This window comes from Micropterus salmoides, unplaced genomic scaffold (genome assembly GCF_014851395.1).
Source record: "Micropterus salmoides isolate LMB-PRFRI ecotype aquatic unplaced genomic scaffold, ASM1485139v1 Ms_hic_scaffold_7, whole genome shotgun sequence".
In the NCBI taxonomy this organism is placed as follows: domain Eukaryota; kingdom Metazoa; phylum Chordata; class Actinopteri; order Centrarchiformes; family Centrarchidae; genus Micropterus; species Micropterus salmoides.
In genome coordinates, this window is record NW_024044459.1 from 34,336,036 (window position 1) to 34,358,150 (window position 22,115).

Below are 22,115 nucleotides of genomic sequence, written 5' to 3' on the forward strand. Positions count from 1 at the left end.
AGCTCAAAAAATGTACTGAGGGCCTTGTCAGCCCTTGTGCTTCAATCAAATAGGGTTACTATATATCCCTGCCCACATAATACAGGGGTTTTCAAATAGAACCTTGGAAATACTGGCCTCAGAAGACATGGGAAAAAATAGATATATTTTCTTTAATTTGAGCCTGGAGGGATAGAAGACGGATTTAAAATTGCTTGTGTGCTATTGTAGAGGATAGGAAGGAAGCTGCTGGTGAAATGGTATTTCTGTAAAAGAAGATTTTAGCCACCAGTTTGAAAGCATCAGCTAACTTGTGATCCGGACTGCAGAAATCTGTTAAACCCTTAGTGAGTAATGTATCTTGTGCCCCCTGTTGAGGCACAATGGCATTACCCCTGGCATGCTTTTAATTCCTTACTCTACCGACATTTATTTTCCACTTTACGCTACTTTCCACATAGATTAACCGACTGTCGACATGACAGCCAAGCATGGATTTTACATCAGAAGCCGAGTGCTTCATTGTCACTTACTAATGATGCAAAATTACAAGTATTATACCTGAACATCTAGTCGTATCTAGTCGTCAAAATATTCCTTCAGGATTATCAAAATACTAAAGAATTGTTTTGTTCAAGCCATCAAAAGCTGCCGAGATGTCTTACTTTACGGTGGTACGATGTATCCTGCCATAAAAAATGTGTGACTCCCTCCAGAGATATGAACAGCTAAAAAATAACCTTGACAGAAGAAATATCATCGCTCTGAAGCCTGTATATTTTAACTGAATTGTTTTGTGACTTGTTGATCCCTTGTAAAGCACAAACCTGTAAAATAAGAAAAACCCTGGATGAATCAATCTGATGTGATGTGATTCGACGCCTCTGTCTCTCCTCGTGCCTGCCCTGTCTAATGGCTGATAATTTAATTATTAGTTTCCATCAGAGGGGGGGCCCTAATGATTGACTGTGGTGGAATGTGTAATGTGCAAGCGAGATAAACCTCCCTTTCCAATACTCTAAGTTTGGCGAGGGCTGTGGATCAATAATTTCTTCTTCTTGTGTTCGCCTCATTTATAACACTGAAGTATTTTCAATCATAATGTTTCAGTATTACTGAGAGGGAATATACTAGGCTCCAGCATGTCTCAATAAAGGTGTTGCAGCCTGAATTGAATTTCCATCCCATGTATGCTGTGGAACTGCGGACATTTTCACTGTCTGGTGTAACCAAAGATATCATGCATTATGGTAAACCCAAACTTCTGTCCTGCATCCTCTTAGAAAAGAACTCCCCCCGTGGTCCGAGATAAATCTCAGCACTGGACTGCCGGCACCTTCACACAGCCTAATTTGCCCGTCAGTCTCCCAGGGAGTGTAACCAGTGTGTGTGTGTGTGTGTGTGTGTGCGCTTCTCTGTATTTCCCCGCAGGCTTCGAGCTGCTGTATCAGCCGGAAGTGGTGAGGCTCTACCTGTCTCTGCTGACGGAGAGCCAGAACTACAACACCCTGGAGGCCGCTGCTGGGGCTCTGCAAAACCTCAGTGCTGGACAGTGGACCGTGAGTCCAGGGTTGGGGAGGGAACAGCACGTATATGCTATGTTGTGTCTGACTTATAGATTTTTTTAAAAACTTATATACCTCTCAATAGTAGATAACTAGCGATGATTGCAATACAGAGTCTGATGGGCTTTAAGGGAAACGAAACCTGCCTCCAGAGGTGCTTAGAGTCACTTTAAAAAGATCTAGATGCAGAGTCTCTGGAAACCATATAGCAACTGTGTAAGCTGAAATAAATAAGACTGAGACACAATTGAACCATGCAGCAGGTAGCTGAAACTCAATCTTTTAATGTGATACAGTGGAAAGCATGGGCAGAATCATTCATATACAAATGCACTTTAAATAATTTGCATATAGTAATCAAGTAGTCAGATTACAGTGTTCTTTTTTTCAAGCTCATATGCTTAGGCTGTCTTGTAACTTATTTGTACAAGGTATTGGGACTGCCACAGCGCGTAACAGCCTGCTCTCCCAACATAAGAGCCTCCAGACAGAGCTTGGCCATGTTTAATTCAGTAAATGGCAAAAGCTCTCCGTTTCGTTACTTTCTATTCATGTAAAAAAAATGTGAGTTAGATGGTAATCTGCATGGGAGAAAGAAAAAGAAAAAAATCTGTTATAATCTACCACTTATCAGTTTGACCTGGATATGATCACTATAAGAGGTTTCCACTGTTACCTACCTTTCTTGGCCAGGACCTTCCATCTAAGTGGAATCACATGACCAGGTAAGGGTTAAATAACTAACGTAAACCAAACTTTCATCTCTGTTAGCTGTTGGCTTCTGCTAATGGAGGATATTAGAACCTCTTCAGCCAGAATCAGACATTTATTCCAATTAGAGCAACCGTGAGGCTGTTGAGAGGCTGTCTGCTGTGCAGGAAGCAGTGAATTATCAACAGGGAAGGCTAGTTGTCAGATGCCAGTTTACGTGTAGCACCTCAGGCAGGAGCGGTCACTTATGTTTTTCAGCAGGCTGGCTGTATTCAGCCCACGGCAGCATTATCACAGCAGCGTTTCTCTTAACACCCATGTGGCAGATTGTAAATGCATCCTTCAGTTCTCTGAATTCATCAGCAGCATCAAGCCTTTATACCCTACGATTGGAAAGGCCCCCCACCTGAACTCTTTTTATTTTAGTAGTTTCAAGAGTTAACACCCAGCCCTCAGTCTCACATTTAGTATTAATAATTCAGTAGTAGTGATTTTCAGCTAAGGAGAACATTTTGAGGAGAAATGCTTCTTTCCTTTATTTTGTTCATGTTGAAGCTGATCAGAGTGCTTGATGAGGCTCAGGAACCTGTGGAGCCACTAACCCATCACACTGTCACGTCTGGCGTCTGGACAAAGCATGTCCCTGCTCCGTATCAGAGCTTCTTCTTTAAATCCTCCTCATTCTTTGCTACTGTCTAGTTAGGTACCTCTGGATTGACTTGTTTTTAGGCTTACTACTGCCACCTGGTGGTTCAGTTGTGTCTGTCAGCTGCTTAATTGCATCTCTTGGGGTACCAGTGCTTAGAAAAGAAACCCTTTTATGTCAAACTTAATGTTTTATTTTACAAAAAATGACAAGTAAAATCTACTGATGTTTAAATCAAGACAAATTATATCACATGTCCATTCAGAGCCCCAAGGAGCAGGGCTGAGCCATCATGTAGTCAGTGACTGATTGATTGAGAGTGTGTGTATGTGTGGGTTGTGTGTGAGCAAGAAGGCAAATATCAAAATGTCCTCCCCTCCCTTGACTGGTGTCATGAAGATGACCTGGACACCTCTAGTGGAGCTTGGTGGAAAAGAAGAGATGTTTGGTCATGCTGGGCAGCTCCCAGCTGGGAGTCTATAGGTCTAACTGAATGTCAAACAGGATGTCGCTAACAGTGTACGCTCACTCAGCCATGCCCTCTGTCTGCCCTCCAGTGGTCCAACTACATCCGAGCCACGGTGCGTAAGGAGAAAGGTCTTCCCATCCTGGTGGAGCTGCTGCGCTCCGACTCTGACAAGGTGGTCCGAGCTGTGGCCATCGCCCTGCGCAACCTGTCCATTGACCGCCGCAACAAGGACCTGATCGGTACAAACCATTAGCACCACCGAAATTTAAGATTTAATCAAAAACAAATTTATATCAAATTGACACAAATATAGTGGATTATTAATGTTTGCAAGTCTGTCTTAAAACAAAACTCACATTCCCTTATGTACAGTGAAAGAGTTATTGGTCACTATAATTATTCCCTTGGAGAGATTCCTTCATATTATGATTCCATTGTGATTATTATCCCTTATCCCTATTATTATTGTCACCTTACAGGAAGTTATGCCATGAGGGACTTGGTGAGCAACCTGCCCAGCGGTCAGCAGCGGCCAGCCAAAAACCTGGAGGAGGACACTGTGGTCGCCATCCTCAACACCATCCATGAGATTGTCACTGACAGCTCTGAAAACGCCCGCTCCCTCATCCAGGCCCAGGCCATTGAGAAGCTGGTCGCCATCAACAGGACAAGGTAAGACTTCTAGTAGGACGTCACATATTGTATTGTGAATATAATTGATGTGGCTTTACAACATTTTTAGGTGGAATGCATCTAAACCAGCAGACTGTCATATTTGGATTAAATTATGGCTATAAATCAGTTTTGTTTTTTGTATTAATTAGACTTTTTTTACACTCAACACTGGATACATTATACATGTAATGATTACAATATGACCTTTAAATTAGTATTCATGGAGGATAATGTAATGTGTCTCTAATGGCCCAAGCTTGGCGACCACAATGCTATACTCTAACAAGCCTGAGCCCACACAAACCACCACCCACCGCACATTAATTAACAGGCTTTTAGAGCATGAGGGCATTGTTATAGCTGCTGCTTATACAAGTAAGTAAGTAGTTGTGCCTCTAATGCCAGCGATCTCCTCAACAACCTGATAACGAACAGCTATTAAGGGAGATATTCAGGAGATGTCTTGTAGTACCACAATGTTACCCATTCCAAAATGAAGAGCGTCTGCACCACACTTTCAAATTAAGATCAAGAGCACTTTTCAAAGGCTCTTCCTTGTGCGGTGGAAGTATTGATCATACAGAGAGTCACTCTAACTAGCGCATACATACATAGTTCGTCCACACACCAAATAGTTGTGTTTCCTCTCAGCCTTATGAAATTAGCTTTCTTTGAAGTGAGGCCACCACCCACATGTAATTAATACTGGTGGCTCAGAGGTAGCTAATGAAAGGAAATGTGCACTCATCTGGCTATGAATTAAAAACTAGACCCTGGAGCCACTCAGGGGACTCAGCACCACTGAATGAAGAGATTGATTGCAGCAGCGTGCTAGCATACCCACTGTTTAGGAGGTCGGATGAGGTTTCTGACTTTAATTGCTGTTGTTATTTCTGTATGTGTCTCCTCCTTCTTGTGGCCCCCGCAGCCAATCGGCTCGCGAAACGAAGGCGGCGTCCCACGTGCTGCAGACGGTCTGGAGTTATAAGGAGCTGAGGAACGCTTTAACCAAGGACGGCTGGAACAAGAGCCACTTCCAGGTACAGAACTGTAATGATGTGGAGATTATCCTTCATATATAATCTGGATCCTAAGTGTTATTATGTAATATCAGGTTCATTTAGAGACACAACAATCTGAGAAGAACCACTTTGCTATTAATGAAGTGTCCCACTAAGTTACATTGCTACATTAGTAGCATCATTAGTCACTCTAGAGGGAGATATATCTCCTGCAACTAAATGTTTAAATGCAGCATGCGTATTACTACGTACTAATGGATTTCTAACATTAAGACATTACTTACAGACACTCATTACAGACATTATATTCTGTTGAATTACACAGACAATTGATGTTAACACATTGTTTTAGTCTGTCAGCATGTTAAATGGTAAGAATCTAACCCTAACCCAGCGTTAAGAGAGTGAATGAATTCTCTGTGTTCAACATGTTTCTGTTTGATGCTGCGTTCACATGCTGCTTGCTCTGCCTCTTCTCTCAGCCCACGGTGACAGCCACCCCTAAAGCAACCAAGAACGGTAAGCCAGGCTACGATGACACCACTTTACCCCTGATGGAGAAGAACCAAGGTTAGTTTCAAGTGTGTGGGTGTGCGTTTGTGCTTGTTGCTGTTTCCACCTGTTTAGAGGACCAAGTGGGTGGGATAAGGTAGAGAAGATGTCAGGGGTTCCCCAGCAAAATGAGACTTAAATGTCACTATTATATGATTCACTAGAGTTTTGAGACCACATGGGGGTCCAGGGCCTAATTGAAAGGATAAGGCTGGCGTTATTCTGGCGTGTTGTTAGTGTAAACAAATCCCTTGAAAAGATCGAAACCAAAAATAATTGAGTTTGCCTCTCAAGACTTTTTAAATTTCATGCCCTGTCTGTGGTACTCACATTAAATTCCAGTTTTAAAAACAGATTTAAGAATTTCCTAAACTAGCTGGTCACTGTAGTTTTTAGCAAATGTTTCTCAATATTAAGTAAATGGTGCATTTTTGGGTCCTAAATGGCTCTAATGAGCATTATTTTCAGCTGCTGGACAGTCCTTATGGCACTGACTCAAATTAACCACAGTGTCCATGTTCAGCGTAATGAAGCAACATGTCACCGTCTCTGTAACAGAGACAAATAAGATATATCAGACTTCAGCTACACAGACTGCACTTGTGAGTAGGATTAATTCATTGGTTAGTTTTGGTCTTTTCATGGGATAATAAGTAAGTATAATATCGAATATCGCCAGACTCATTCTTTAACTAGCCGTGCACGACACAGTTCAGGTACTGCAAATGCAAGTCAGAGTAAAGTTTACAAATGGTTCATTAAAATTAGTTCTGACATGGCGTATCCCACCCGTATCGTCCTCCAGGCAGGTTCAAACGAAATACTAACTTGAAAAGCAAACAGCGTGTGATTGTGTGTGTCCACTTTGCTGAGGACATGTCTTTTTTTGTCTCATGGCTACATTGAAGAGCTGCCACATTACTGCTCTCATCCTCTGTGTGGTGAAGTGTGTTATATGTTGCAATAAAGCCGTTTATAGGGCTCAAAAATAAAGAACACAAAAGAGGAGATGGAGCTTGGAGCAGCATACTGCTGCTGCTGAACCAAAACCTTCTAACCTCAAAAAGTTTAAAAGAAATGTCCTTATTTTAGATGCTGAACTGTTTTATTTTCAGTTGTGGGCTATAAATTGACGTAATAGGGTCGGAGATAATGAAAATGTACCCTCCCTTAAGTAAGTGTGTATAGCTGTGTCCACAATCAAAAAACTGGAATAGGTTTTCTCTAACAGCAGCAGTATATGTGGGGGAGGGCGGGGGACTTGTGCAGTACATTGGCCCAACTACAAACATCTCTTTGACAGAGGAGTCAATAGCATAGCAGCAGTTTAATGTCCTGATTTTTGGCCTTGTGCCCCATTTTTCTTTTTTTCTTTTTGCATCCATACATGCACATGAATCGCGGCACTCATGCCTGCCCACTCTCAGTTTGCATTATTCAATCACTGGCCGAGAACCATTACCCTGAAAAGCAGTAGCGTTTTGGCTCAGTGACTCAGCGTGTGTGTGTGCCGCTTTTGTACAAATGGCATATGAATGCTTTTCAGGCACCAGGAAATGTGGCAGTGGTGATATGATACCTATGGATGAGCTGGGTCCAGGTAAGAGCCATCCTGCATGATCGTCCTTAGCCAAGCTGGAGCTAGCTCTCCTCTAATCTCTCTCCAGTGTCCAATAGTGTCTTATTTGATTCGACTTCTCTTCTACTAGTTCTTTACCCGCTGCCAAGATGTTATTTTTAATCTGAAAATTCAAACACTCTGATCTCGGTATGATGGCTTTGGACAGAGCTACAGACTTGACGCTCTTTGATGCTGAATGCAAGACCCCTCTCTTAACAAGATGTTTGTACAAAGCTGGACCTTCGTTATCTCCAAAAGATGTGGGTGGTTCTCCACTTCAATATATTTAGTCTTATTGTTCCTCTGCTGTGCTTCTTTCAAAGTAAATAATCCTGCTGCTGTTTAAAAATAAAGAAATGCAACTTACGTTCATGAAATTGAGAATTGTGTGACTCTTTGGGTGATATATAGAACAAGAATTTTTGTCATGAAGGAATAACCTTTGGGTATATCTTGTGTTCCTTTAAACCCCTGGGCCCATATTAATCAAGCGGCAAAGAATCCCTCCTAGGAATAGTGCTGAAAGCTAAACTAGGACCAAAAACACTTCTACCATAAAGTAGGACGTGTAAAAAGCTTCCTACGGTAACTTTCAACAAGGAGAGGGACTCCCAGGAGAGAATGTGATGTTGCTGTTTTACAACAATCAGAGCTGTTAAGTCAAAGTTAGGATGACATATTGTAGTTTTCTGCTGTTTGAAATATTGAACAGCGGCAAAATTTGAATTTCTTTATGAATATCCTCCTCTACCCCATCACCATATATACCAATATATGCATATAAATGTATATGCAGTTTAAAATAGAGATTTGACTGAGCTGTATGACATTTCCTATACAGCTCTATCCAATCACATTGTTTTAACATGCCAATATTAGCGGCACATTTTGCAGGGATTGTGCACACTCAGCGATGATATTGCTACACCCCCCGCTAACCTATGCAACCTTACAGATGGGAAAAAATGATTTGAGTCTCACCCAGTGTTGAGAAATACACACTAACAACATGCAGATATTGTAATAGTGTTGCTGTTATTATGAATGAATTAATGAATCAGTAAATAAATAACCCCATGATTGTTATAAAGTCACTTCAAGCTGAGTGCCGCACTAATAAATGAATATGCGCATTATCTGAGGAGCTGTACAAGTGATCAAAGTTTGATTTATTACTGCTGAAATTGTTGGTGGTAACCAAGATTATAATAGCTTTAGATTTTTCATTAGTTTTTACTAAGGTTTTGACTTTTTGTTTTCAATTTCAATTTAGTTTTAATTAGTTTTTTCAACGTGGGTGTGCTAGTTTATTTTTTATTTTTTGAAAATGCTTAGTTTTAGTTTAGTTTTTAGTAGTTTTAGTGTTAGTTGTAGTCTTTGTCACTACACAATGCCAAGTTCAGTTTAGTTCAGTCCAGTTTAGTTTTTTCACAAAACATTAAAATACAAGTACAATCAGAAGTATTTGTGAAAAGAGATACCCTTTTATATATGAAGTACCAACACATTGTCGAAATAAATACTACAAATAAATGAAGCACATGCAATCTACAGTATAATTTCTAACCTACATACAGAAAAAAGAGCTAACTACCCTAATCCTACTACCCAGTGGTCCTAAGAAATTCAAACATCAGTCTCTAGCTCTGTCATTCTTGGTTAAATAGGTGAAATACAATAAATAGAAGTGAAATACAATTGATAGACAGCTAAGAAACTGGAAGATAGTGGAGGCCCCCTTGGAGCCACAAACAAGAGGTCTCTAGCGCCCTGGAGTTATATTAAACTCTTAACCTAATCAAAAAATAGATATTAAAACAATGTGAAGATATCTGTGAGCCCATAAAACAACACACACTAGCTGACATGCAGTAAATATAATGAGCAGCAGACACATTAACCCAGCACAAGGGGAGCTCACAATCAATGGGCAAGTTTATCCCACACGCAGGATGAGCACTGTGGCCAGATGCCGCCCTGACCCCGGGCTCTCTTGACGGACACGCAGCATGCCAGCTCTTCACGCGGAGGACAAAATCATAACACACCCGCGGCTCATCAACAGTGCCTAAAGGCTAATCACCGCGCGCACCGCTGAACTGCCGGTCCAGCCAGATCAACTCCCCCGGAACATTATTTCCCCCGGCTTCATATATCTACTCGAAATGCAGGCTTGTTAGGTCCTGTAAAATAAATAAATAAACGAAAACTAAGGACATTTATTCTTTCATTTTAGTTAGTTTTGCAAACCTACAATGCAGTTTTAGTTTATGTTTTTTTTTTGTAAATCCTCGTTTTTATTTTTATTTCAGTTAACGACAATGTTTTTTCACATCTAGTTTTCGTTATTTCGTTCGTCTTTGTTAACGTTAATAACCTTGGTGGTAACAGACCCAAATCTTTACTTTTGCAAAGCTACATCTTCCCTGTCGCTGTGATGTTGAGAGGTGGTTTGTGAAGAATGCATGTGTTTTCTTTTGCATCTCACACAAGATCAGTCACTCTCTTAATGGTCTCATTGTCATCCATGAATGTCTCTAAATGCCATGCTTTGGCGACTCCTATCAGGTCATGAAACCTCTGGAGCTCTGCTAAATATTTTTATGATAGGAGTCATTTTTCAGGTTAAAAATGTTGATAAAAAGCTTAAACTCTTAAGTCTGAGAGTAAAACCAAATGCCTTATGCGTCACGAGAGGTTTTGGGCAGTGAGGGCTGATTTCCTACTCTGGTGTGATGCTTAATAAATACCAGCTCTGAGCTGGAATATGTGAGAGTGCATTTTTAAAGACGGTTATGAGGACAAGGTCAAATACCGCGTGAAGGTACTTCATATAGTTTGTTTTAAACCCACTGTGGTGGTAAATAACATGAGCGCCAGAAAGTTTGGACAAGCACAAGATACGAATGTGGAGGCATGTTTATTCTACTTTTAAGTGTCCAACAACTTCCTGGGACTCTCGTAAGTGTTCCAGTGCAGAAAACCTTTCAGTCTGTCACTCCACACAGGTTAAAACACGAGCTGCCACTGTTTGATTTTAAATGAGAACGGAGAGGAATTAGCTGACCGCTGTTCTCTGACCCCATTAGATGGTTACTCCACCATTGACCAGAGGGACAAGGACTGCAAATACAAAGCAGGCGACGGCACAGTGGACCTGACAGAACGGGAGCCATTAAAGGTACAGGCAGACCTCTTCTGGTCTTTTGGGGGATCGGGGCATAGAGGATGAAATAATGATGTGTCGTTGAAAATGTTCTCTCCCTCTATGTCTCTCTCGTTCCCTCTCTCTTCATGTTTTCTGTGGTGGTCCTCATTAGAAGCTCTTAATCCTATTGATTCTTTAAAGAGGCTGGAAGTTGTCATTCTCTGTTAATGCTGCCCGCCACAGCTCAGCGCTGTGGACAGCCTCAGATCTGCAAGCCTCCAGTTAATTGAGTGTAAGCTTTTGGTGTCTGTAAAGTAATTAATCTGAGACTGATTAAAAGAACCGCCAACAACCGCTCCTCATGGAGACGACCCTTGCCTTGGCAATGAACAGACTGCTGCATTATCAAGTGGTCGCTTGCTGATTATACAGCCGTTTCACACTGCAGCCAAAGTTTGTTTATTGCTGAGCTGATTGGCAATCCGGCCTCAAAGAGGAGTCACAGGATAATAGCCTCCGAGGATGTCTGACATGCGTCAGAGGACTCTCAAGTACTTTTTGTAGTTTACTTTTGATCTACTGTAGTGCTAGATGAAAAGGATGATCCCTGTGGGATTGTAAAATGAATGCAATATAATCCATTAAAGTCAGTTTAGCGTATGTCTCTTTAGATTTATGGTCATATATATGCTTCTCCATGCAGGTTAAAACTAACTCTTAAAAATTGAGGGTGGAAATGATGTCTGTAGCAGAGTTAGGTATCAACCTGGACCTGATTTTCCTAAGTATTTGTGTCCAAGTGACTGATGTGGACAACAATTTTTGAAATGTTCCAGTACTGAGCAGCTGGCAGCAGCGAAACAGAGCTGCAATGTAATCCTTTTAGCAACGTCAATGTATGTCGACTAAATTGTTTGTTTTTGCCACTGGCAGGCTCAGATTGTTATTAGAAGTGTCTTCCAACATTATGGAAAGGACCCTAAAGAGATAGAGCTTTTTGTTAAAGAGAAAGGTCCTTTTTTTTCTAACCATTCAACAGCCAATAACAGTAACAGCAATTTTACCTTGCAGATTTATCGTATTTCATTTTAACTCAGCAGAAATAAAATAAAACTTTCCACTAACTCCACCAACTCTGGTTAGTAATAAACCCTTAATTAACAGAGTTAGATGTGAAAATATTGGGAGAGGAGCATTTAGTTTTTGCATTTCATAATTTTCTTGTTTGTTTTCTTTAGAGTGGAACTTAACAACAGGCTGAAAAGAAATGTTTCACTGTTCCCCCAATTTGAAAGTTTAAATTTTGTTTATTTGGCTTGTCAGCAGTGTGCTTTGTTGCAGCTGTAACCACACCCAACACTGATGTCGCAGTGCACATGGACGTGCCTGTTACAGTCCCGCCACAGATACCAGATATATTTTTCATGTTTGTTTTCAGAGCATTTGATTTATTGATTTCAACAAATACTGCTAATTAAATTGTCGACCCCAGAGTTAAACGTGAAGTTTCTTTTTCTTTAACTTGTATAATTTAAGAAGTTACACCACTGGAGGTCTGCATAAACAGTTTCAAACAATTTTCATCTGGTGTTGTTAGTTACTCCAACAGTTTTTATTTTTATTGTAACTGATCTCTTTTCTACATTGAAATGATGTCGGTATGTTTGCATTGAGAAAAACATTGCCCTCAGATACAAAGCTAAAATGGAAGTTTACTTTTTAAGAATTATTGCAACTTTGTTTAAGAAGAGCATCCTCTCCGTGCACAGCTTATGAATACATAATACATGTATTTTAGATAGACTATTAAACCAGTTAGAGCTAAAGTTTTACTGTCACATGTTGTAAAGGCATATACCATAGCCAGCTCAGACGCCACAGACGGAAGTAATCATAGCAAACAGCCATGTTGTTGTTGTCTTCAGAGTGTACAGATCTCCTAGCGTTGCTCCAAACCTGTCTTCTGAGTTTGCTGTCTATACTTCCCAGAGGTGTTCTGCCTGCTTTGAATGCAACTTGGCCGTTAAAACTGCTCTCTCCCTCTTTCATTTGCATGGTTTGGAATGCTGTTTTGTAATCACTCTGACTTCTTTCCAAGCTTTCCTTAAGGCAGGGAGCTAACACTGGCTTCTCTGATCCTGTATACATATGTGTGTGTGTGTGTGTGTGTGTGCTTGCGTGTGTGTGTGCGTGCTGTATTTGTGAAATGTATTGACCTCTTTTTGTTTTGCTGTGTTTTTTAACCCGTCCCCCTCTGGCCACAGAATGACACAAATAGGAAACACTATATCAGGAGTAACAGGCCTGCGGTCAGTCTGGTGGACGCTTGTGATGTTAAGCCCCAGCCTGTTGACTCCTGGGTCTAAATGCATGCATGGTAGGTCTGAAAAATAAAAAAAATAGCATACCTTTACGCCTTGGGTTGGATTGTAGCATCCTTTTCATTCCCTGTCTGTTCATCGTTTCCGCCTGTGTTCCTTTCACCCTCACACTGTATCATGTAGACCTGCTGTCACCCTGCACCCAGAGCAGTCAGCTGGAGAAGTCACCTTGTTCTTTTCATGGAAATTTAATTACAGTTCAATTGAAAATGACTTTTTAAGGTGTAAACATTTGAGATTTTTATGTAAGATTTCATAAATATATATATAAACCAGTATTTAAAAATCTTTTTTACAATGGAGTCCTGTATAGCACAAGTAAAACACAAGTTTACAACCATAAGTTGAGAAACAATACATTATGGAAATTAAAATAAAATACAATAACAATTTACACAAAATGTACAAAATATTTACATAGACAAAAATGCGTTAATGAGTTAAATATGTAAACAAACAAAATTAAAAAGACTAAATGTAGAGATCTAACTACTGTTAATTAAAACAAGTGCATATGTCTGTTAGAATGTTTGATATTCTTTTTTTAAAAGCAGCTAAGGAAACAGGCGTGCCAATCTTAAACTTAGACTGGAGTTCATTCCAGGACGGTGGGCCATAGCAATACAGACTCCTCTTTCCTGCTTCTGTCCTCATTCTTGGCACCTTACAAAGTAGTCCCTCACTAGATCTTAAATGAAATGTACTTTGCATGTGAGAAAACTTTAAACAAATACAAGAAGGCAAAAGACCTAAAATGGCTTTATAAATGAAAATGTACCAGTGTAGCATCCTGCGTAATTTAAGTGATGGCCAATTTACCATACTGTATAAGATGCAGTGATGTGTGTGATAGCCAGCATCTGTGATGAACCTGAGAGCCGCTTGATAAAGATGGTCTAGCTTTGACAATGCAGATGGACATGCAAATTGATAAATGATATCACCATAATCTATCTGAGACAGGAATAATCCTGCAAACAGTTTTTTTTACATGTAGATCTAAAAAAGCAAGATTTTAATCTATATGAAAATGCCTGTTAAATTTGTGTTTTTTAAAGGTAAAACCATACATTATGTTGCAGACACTGAAATACACTGACAATCACAACTTTGATGTCACGGTCCCAGTGAAACAGTTTCCTTGGGTTGGATTCCTTTTTTGTTTCTTTTCTTTCATTGAAAGTTCTCCAAACACCTATCTTAAACGGCGACTGTTCACTCATAGCCTTAGCAATCGTAAGTAGGCACAGAAGGCCTGTCAAGCTTTAGATCTGTCCACATGATGAAGCAGTTTGCACAGAGTAGAGGCACGAGTGATAATCTAGTTAAACAGGTTGTAGTGTTTTTTTCCCCCCAAAACCACAAGAGAAAAAGTGTAAAGACTGGTGTGTGTTTATCTGTAAGCTTGAGTCGTTGCCATGCCCGTCTAACCAGCGCAGTACATTAGTAGCGAAGCGGAAACACTATGTTAGATATAACAGCTGACAAACAAGCTCATCGGCTGCTGATGGAGCTAACTGTTTTTCTGGGACAGGCAGCTTTGGCCTCAGTCTTTTAGCATTATTTCATTTCTTGGCCCCCTTTTAAAAGAGTCTTAAAGGGAGTCAGCTAAGCACATTATTAGAAAATCCACCAGTGGCATCGTTTTTAACTTAGCTAGCTACTGCTAATAAAATTTCTTAGCGACAATCAGGCTAGAAATGAGAAGATACACAATAGCTGTTGTATACCTATGTTTTGAATAAAGAACCCATTGTTTTAGAATTTCAAGAGATAAATCTGCCCCCGTTAATATCGTAAACTGCACAACATGCCTTTAGTGTGAGAGAAGTCCACTGTGACATACCAATGTGTCCCTGAGAAAGACACTTAAGCCCTAGTTGCTAAAGAGGCATGTGACCTCTGATATATATTTACACTCACCTAAAGGATTATTAGGAACACCTGTTCAATTTCTCATTAATGCAATTATCTAATCAACCAATCACATGGCAGTTGCTTCAATGCATTTAGGGGTGTGGTCCTGGTCAAGACAATCTCCTGAACTCCAAACTGAATGTCAGAATGGGAAAGAATTTTGAGCATGGTTGTTGGTGCCAGACGGGCCGGTCTGAGTATTTCACAATCTGCTCAGTTACTGGGATTTTCACGCACAACCATTTCTAGGGTTTACAAAGAATGGTGTGAAAAGGGAAAAACATCCAGTATGCGGCAGTCCTGTGGGCGAAAATGCCTCGTTGATGCTAGAGGTCAGAGGAGAATGGGCCGACTGATTCAAGCTGATAGAAGAGCAACTTTGACTGGAATAACCACTTGTTACAACCGAGGTATGTAGCAAAGCATTTGTGAAGCCACAACATGCACAACCTTGAGGCGGACGGGCTACAACAGCAGAAGACCCCACCGGGTACCACTCATCTCCACTACAAATAGGAAAAAGAGGCTACAATTTGCAAGAGCTCACCAAAATTGGGCAGTTGAAGACTGGAAAAATGTTGCCTGGTCTGATGAGTCTCGATTTCTGTTGAGACATTCAGATGGTAGAGTCAGAATTTGGCGTAAACAGAATGAGAACATGGATCCATCATGCCTTGTTACCACTGTGCAGGCTGGTGGTGGTGGTGTAATGGTGTAGGGGATGTTTTCTTGGCACACTTTAGGCCCCTTAGTGCCAATTGGGCATCGTTTAAATGCCACGGCCTACCTGAGCATTGTTTCTGACCGTGTTCATCCCTTTATGGCCACCATGTACCCATCCTCTGATGGCTACTTCCAGCAGGATAACGCACCATGTCACAAAGCTCCAGTCATTTCAAATTGGTTTCTTGAACATGACAATGAGTTCACTGTACTAAAATGGCCCCCACAGTCACCAGATCTCAACCCAATAGAGCATCTTTGGGATGTGGTGGAACGGGAGCTTCGTGCCCTGGATGTGCATCCCACAAATCTCCATCAACTGCAAGATGCTATCCTATCAATATGGGCCAACATTTCAACAAGAATGCTTTCAGCACCTTGTTGAATCAATGGCATGTAGAATTAAGGCAGTTCTGAAGGCGAAAGGGGGTCAAACACAGTATTAGTATGGTGTTCCTAATAATCCTTTAGGTGAGTGTATATATAGCACAATGTGATGTGCGTGAAGGTATGTGTAGAAACAGTTACTAAGGAGGGCAGGGCTTAGTGAACCTTAATATTGCAACTGCTATTTTACTACTGCAACGCCTAAATTTTGCAACAATCAAATTGACTCCACTTTGTAATACTCAGTACACAGGCTGTGGTCTCTGTTTACAATTCAGCACCACCCGTCTGATTTAAATGTACGCCTAGCTTCACTCACTGCTTCCCCTGGCAGCCTTTGCTGAAATTGGTGGCAAATGATGATGGGGAATCATTCTTCTGCACTTCAGATAGATGCTGCAAGGACTCAGTTATCCCCTTAATGAAAAGCAGTAGAGGGAAAGAAAAAGATATGCACATGCACGTACACACACTCACAGAAAACCTCTTCTCTGTCTGCACTCATCATACGCACAGTTTCTTTGGTCAATGCAAGATGACTTCAGATAAATATTTCATGTAAGTTGATAAGTTGATGATGGAAGCCAGCACTTATAATGTGTACGCGCACAAATTCTCATTATCGACTCACACATAATATAATATGTAAAAGGCAGAGATGTAATGGAGAGTGGGCTCACATTAATTCAGTTTACATACATTTTGAGATCTAAAGTAGCTGATTTAAATATGTTGTGCTAAAAAATTCATTGTATAAATGTTTACTAAGTGGCACATTATGTAACTTAGACATATATATATTAGTCATATTTCCACGTAAATTACAGAAAGAAAGAATTTAAGCTTCTCTTTGTGGTTGAGAGATTTCTTAAAATGTCTTTTTTTTTTTTGTGGAGAAACTCAAATGTATTTAAACAGAAAGCTTTTATCTGTTTCAGTAATTAGAGCTACAACTAAAACCCCTCAAATGTAACGAAGGCTTTCTGTTGAAAGTTTGAAATTTTTGTTTTTGTCAGAACATCCTCCTGCATTCACGAGCAGCTGAGTTTCTTCTTGTTTTCCATTTTTCTTGGTTTCTTGGTTTTTCATGCCTTACTTTAGCTGTAAGGCAACAGTAGAATCAGTTTGTTACACAAGTCAATAAATTAGTCATGTCTTTAAGCTTGTATATATTTTATTTACAGTGCATTAGTGACTGTTTGCCCTACGGTGTTTGACTGAATTCTCAAACTCATCCACAATTTATTGTCCCACTGAATGACTTTTGTAAAGCTGCAAGCTGATCTGGGTGAGCTTCAGTACTTGTCATTAATCTGCCAGTAGCGTTTATCTCCTTCTGCCTCCTCCTCACTGCTGTCGTACTCTTCTTTGCCAGAGGCCTCTTGTCAGACCTCACTGTCTTCCTCATCGTCATTTTCTTATCTTAGTCATCTTTGTCAGTGGCCATGCATTCAATTCTTTCATCTCCATCCATTTCACTGATGTAGGAAACACATCACAGGACGACTCTTAAGAGACACAGTGGTATGATTTGTGGTGTTCATTGTCATTTTGGCACTTTAGTAAAACAGATATTATAGGTAATATTAAAAACCATCAGGTAAGTAATTTTCACTCCATTTAACATATGCAGGATTTCAACCGGGACATTAAGCATCTGTTTTGCTGTCTCTTGTCTCCATTTGCCATCTGGACTGGCATGATTTGTTGACAGTGATGTGATTTTACCAACTGATTGTCTTCCTGTCTGACACGAAAGCACAACTGGAGAGTTTCGTTCTAAATTAATAATCACTGATGGCAAAATGTGGTTCCTACTTTAAAAAAAATACATTTTTGTGTGAAATGTTTAAGGAAAACACTGGTGATATTCAAAGGGATCCTTATTTTCAGCAAATCTCATGAAAAGACCAAAATCAAAAACAGTATATCCTTTCTCTCTCTGTCATAGACATCCAGTCACCACATGCCAAATGTGTGTTAATCTGCAGCTGAACATAGACCTCAAAAAATGCACTATTCATTCCTGTTTGAAATGTTGTAGGTGACATGGATGTAAAGACTAGACATAATATATCAAATCACCTTTTAAATTTGGACAGAACTCCACAACAAACTGAAGATCACATTTGACATATTACAGCTTTAGAAAGTTACTCAGTGTTAGCAAAACACTTAACTATTTACACCACCAGCAGACATGCAGCAACACTGACATTCATTTGAAGTCCTCTTCCTGGCCACCTGGCAAATGTAATCGGATACCTTTTAGCTCTATTTTGGCCTCTACCAACTGCTGAGGGAAATATCCAGCTCTTTAGCTTCTGAATGCCACCAGCTAGTTGTTAAGTTTCTGTCTGCTGTTTGGTGCTGGGCAGGTAGCATACAGTGGGTTAAAAGAGCTTTTAAAGCAGCTGGGCTCTACTGCCTGCAAAGTTGTGGACTAGAAAACCAAAACAATGAGCCAAATGATGGTAAAATGCTCCATAGAGCTGAGGGGAGATACATAGTCGGGTGATTATACTCTGGGTTTGTCACAGCAAGCAACCCCTTTCACTTTAAATTGAGTCATTGAATCCATTGTTAATAAAAAAAAATAATTTGTACAGCTTTACAAAATTAAACCTCAGTGTTGGTTTTGGTCTTTTAATGTGATTTTTTGACAGCAGCAAAAACCATAGAATAATGCCACCTTTTCCTTTATATCACTGTTATGTAGTTTTGACGTTATTATTTGCCATGATTGTTGTCATTTCTTTTGTACAGTGGCTGTGTAGCATTTAAAACTGAAACTCTTCAATGACCATACAATGACTGTATGTTTGTAGTTCCTCTAATATTTCTCTCTTGTCCACCTGCTTCAGGCTTAAAATAACGACAGCGCAACACCCCAGCTAGAGGAGGATCTCTCATATCACCACTGCCATTTCACATGGAGCTCATCTTTGGAGTTGGACTTTGTACAGAAAAGAGGATTAAAAAATAAATGAAAATCTCAACAGCGACAACCCAGCAGCAGCCAGCGTCCTCATGCTTTTCAGAATTAAAGAAAAAAAACGATAAAAAGTGACTACTCCTACTAGTTTCTCATATCTACATTCCCACTGGACATTATGTGAATTTTACAGTGTTGACTCTTGTTGAGGTCTACCGGTGAAAAGAAACGAACAGAGGCCGGTGCTGGTGAAGGAATGGACTTATGAAGGGCGGGGAAAAAAGCGAGATGAAGGAAGTGAATGGAAAAGGAGTTTGAAAGTGTTTTTGACAGAAACCTGAAGGAGACAAAATGGGAAGTTTGCACATCTGGAAGAAGTTCATGCCTCAATTTTGTGGGTTTTTGAGATTTTTTACATGGTTGTAGGTTTGGTATTTTGATGTGAACAGGTATGGACTGGTGTGTTTGAAGGTCACTGAATGTTTTCAGATTGGTGGGATGGACACAAGAAAGGAAAAGGAAAAGAGATAAACTGGGCCTGAGAAGAGCTGTAGCATAATGGATAAACATGTACTCACAGCAGTCTGGTCTCATTCACTTACAAGTTATTTGGTTCACTGTGTTATTTCAAAAAAAAAAAAAGTAAGCGCACTGAGATACTTTGAAATTAGAGTGATTGATGTCCAGTGTATAAAGTGAGGAGTTTGCAAGTTGAGGTCTAGAGAAAGGAACGTGACATAGTGCGTACATCAGATGGAGTGTCGGTTTCTGTTCGTGCTGCATCGCAGAATCTAAAATGGAAATGAAACGTTCTTTTTAATCAACAGGGGCCGAGTGACATGTTGACCATCACTCACACAGCTGTGGTTACTTGTGTAACCGCTCGGGTTGTGTAGCAAGTCTCCTAGCTGGTTGTCAATGATGTGTATTAAAGAGGATATAAGGCATTTTGTTTATAAATGATTTGTGTTTTTGAAAAGAGAGGCAAAAGATTGTTACTCTTGTTGAAAGAATAGATCTAAAAAGGACTTTTTTTATTTTTGTTGGGTTTTATATAAATGTATATAAGGGTGAAAAGGAAAAAAAAAACAGAAAAATGAAGGAACAAAAACTCGACAAAAATTACAGACTTCTTAGTTGTATGTTAATATCACATTGTTTGGAAAGCACATGTCATTTGATAAAGGCTCACTATGTTTGTAAACAAGAAATAACCACGTAACTTAAATGTGTGTCAAATATTGTCGAGTTACGCCGGCGATCACCTATTTATATTTTGTATTTGTCAAAAAAAAGTTACAGAAACAAAGTTTATCTGCAGTGTTCTTTCTGAAGGCGATGAAAGACATGTTGTCTGACAGCCCCTGCATCTTCAAAAGAGACAGTCTGGAGGGGTCAGCGGTCAGACGGATGTTAAAGAACAGAATAGAAGTCCCTTCATTTTTCTTCCCGATGCATTCAGATCAAGTTACCGCCAACCCTGAATCCCCCCTTCACCAGTGCATCTTAAAGAGAAATATTCAATCGTGAGCATGAAGAAAAACTGTACAGATGTTTATATTCTATTCTTTCCAAGTGCCAGTTTTTTTGTGGTGTCATTTGGATATTAACTAATTCATTCATGTGCAGGAAGAGCGTACAGGTTACCAGTGGATCTGGATGTTCAAAGCAAAATAAAAGAGTTGCATCGCACTGTACAAAACAAAACATCAAGTTTGGTCATATAGTATATATTTTTACAACGTTGTAGGGTAGGCAGTTGACAAGCAGAGAGAGACAGAATCATACTGACATGTTTCTCTTGTTTGTTGAGAGGATACACACAAAATCTAGAGATGATGTGTACAGTTTCCTCTCTGGCTTCTGCCTTTCTGATTCACTGTGGACGGGAGACAGAAAGAGAATTCAATCCAAGTTGGTATCACTCATGCGTCATCAAGGCGAACGGCATGTGCCTGCATTGAAGTCTGATTTTTCTTTGTGGCGTATGTGACTTTATAAAGCTTGCATATTTTACACAGTGTTTACAAAGATGTACGTTGTGGTAAAAATTAATAAACTACAAAAAAACTTACTGTATACATTTTAATTCCAGAGGTTAAAAAAAGTTATAATAATACCCAGCATCCCTTTTGTGTGTCCTCAGAAGTGTGTGCTTTCATTGGACAATACTGAACCCTTGCAACAAAGACCCATATGACTGTCTATTCCTGACTGCGCTTTGCAGCACCACAACCAAAGGATCTGGAGTTGTATTTACATGCACTCAAAAACGGGGGTTTTATTTGGTTTTGTGGATGTGCAGCGCGTTGTACATTTACAAAACAAAGAGCCAAGCGACTGTGCTGTAAAATAAATGCAGGACACGGACACACATCGAATCAAACAAACCTACCTGTGTAGATATAACTGATCCAAGACCGTCAAAATAAAGTAACTGTACTACTCAGTAGCAGATGTGTTTGTACCTATCATGTGCCTTAACCTTTTCCATGGTAGATAAAGATGTGTGTTTTATATAACTTTATTGCCCCCTTTCAACTGTCATCTGTCCATCCTGTCTGTTCACTTCACCCCCCTTCTCCTCCTGTGTCACTCTTCCTCCCTTTTTCCTCTACTCAACTCTTTCATTCACCCTGCACCCCCCAACCCGAAGTAGTTTAGACTGTTGGTGGGTTTCTGCCTTGTATTACGTTGTATTATAAACTTTTAAAAAGGTAGATTCAATCGAAAACATGGTTTTGATTTCCTAGAGGAGTGAAGTTGTTAATGCTTTCGTAGCGAGCAGAAGCGATGCCACAGTGACAGAATGTATTATGTTAATTTTACTAATACCCAGAGGCAAATATTACGCTTGTGAAACATAACGGAAAAATACTGGTTTGTAGAGTATAAATTTGGTGTGTTTTCAATAAATCATGCCTGGAAAGAAGATGTTGCTCGATTCTGCGTCTTATTTTATTTTGTGTAATCATTTCCATTCAGACTCAAGGCCTGAAGTCATGATAGCAGCCCCTAGAGGCTACAGTGCTCATTACAATCCACCTAAAATACAAAAATAGAATTTCATTTGTGGTGCTCACCCTGAACAGTTTAGATTCTGTGGTGTCCAAACAATAATGCTGCGATGATGTGTTGAGAAGAAACCCGCTTGACACTGTTCTTGATCATAAAAGTTTATTACATCAAGGAGTTCAGCATCAATTACAAGCTCTGCAGCAGCTTGGAGAGTGACCCAGCCCGATGGCCACTCTGTCTCTCTGTACATCAAACAAAGCTTATATAGGATATGTTTAGGTATCTGTTAGGTACCATAGCATGGGTCTGCAAAATAAAAGGTCAGACCCATAGAAGGGTACAGTGCTATTCTGAGGTAACAAAACA

At 40.0% G+C, this 22,115-nt stretch overlaps 1 protein-coding gene across 7 annotated transcripts in view; it reads left to right on the forward strand.

Annotated features, from left to right (window-relative positions):
* The window catches only part of arvcfb (ARVCF delta catenin family member b), a 228,171-nt gene extending 206,508 nt beyond the window's left edge, over positions 1 to 21,663 (forward strand). For 4 of the 7 annotated variants that reach the window (XM_038702628.1, XM_038702622.1, XM_038702623.1 and 1 more), the window contains 9 exons: positions 1,411 to 1,538; positions 3,459 to 3,609; positions 3,850 to 4,042; positions 4,974 to 5,085; positions 5,550 to 5,637; positions 7,166 to 7,219; positions 10,330 to 10,421; positions 12,653 to 12,765; positions 18,661 to 21,663. In XM_038702628.1, coding sequence (XP_038558556.1) covers positions 1,411 to 1,538; positions 3,459 to 3,609; positions 3,850 to 4,042; positions 4,974 to 5,085; positions 5,550 to 5,637; positions 7,166 to 7,219; positions 10,330 to 10,421; positions 12,653 to 12,754 — 920 coding nt within the window. In that variant the 3' untranslated portion in view covers positions 12,755 to 12,765; positions 18,661 to 21,663. The remainder of the gene's footprint in view (positions 1 to 1,410; positions 1,539 to 3,458; positions 3,610 to 3,849; positions 4,043 to 4,973; positions 5,086 to 5,549; positions 5,638 to 7,165; positions 7,220 to 10,329; positions 10,422 to 12,652; positions 12,766 to 18,660) is intronic. The other 3 variants (XM_038702625.1, XM_038702624.1, XM_038702626.1) reach the window with 3 other exon arrangements.
* The last annotated feature ends 452 nt before the right edge of the window (positions 21,664 to 22,115 follow it).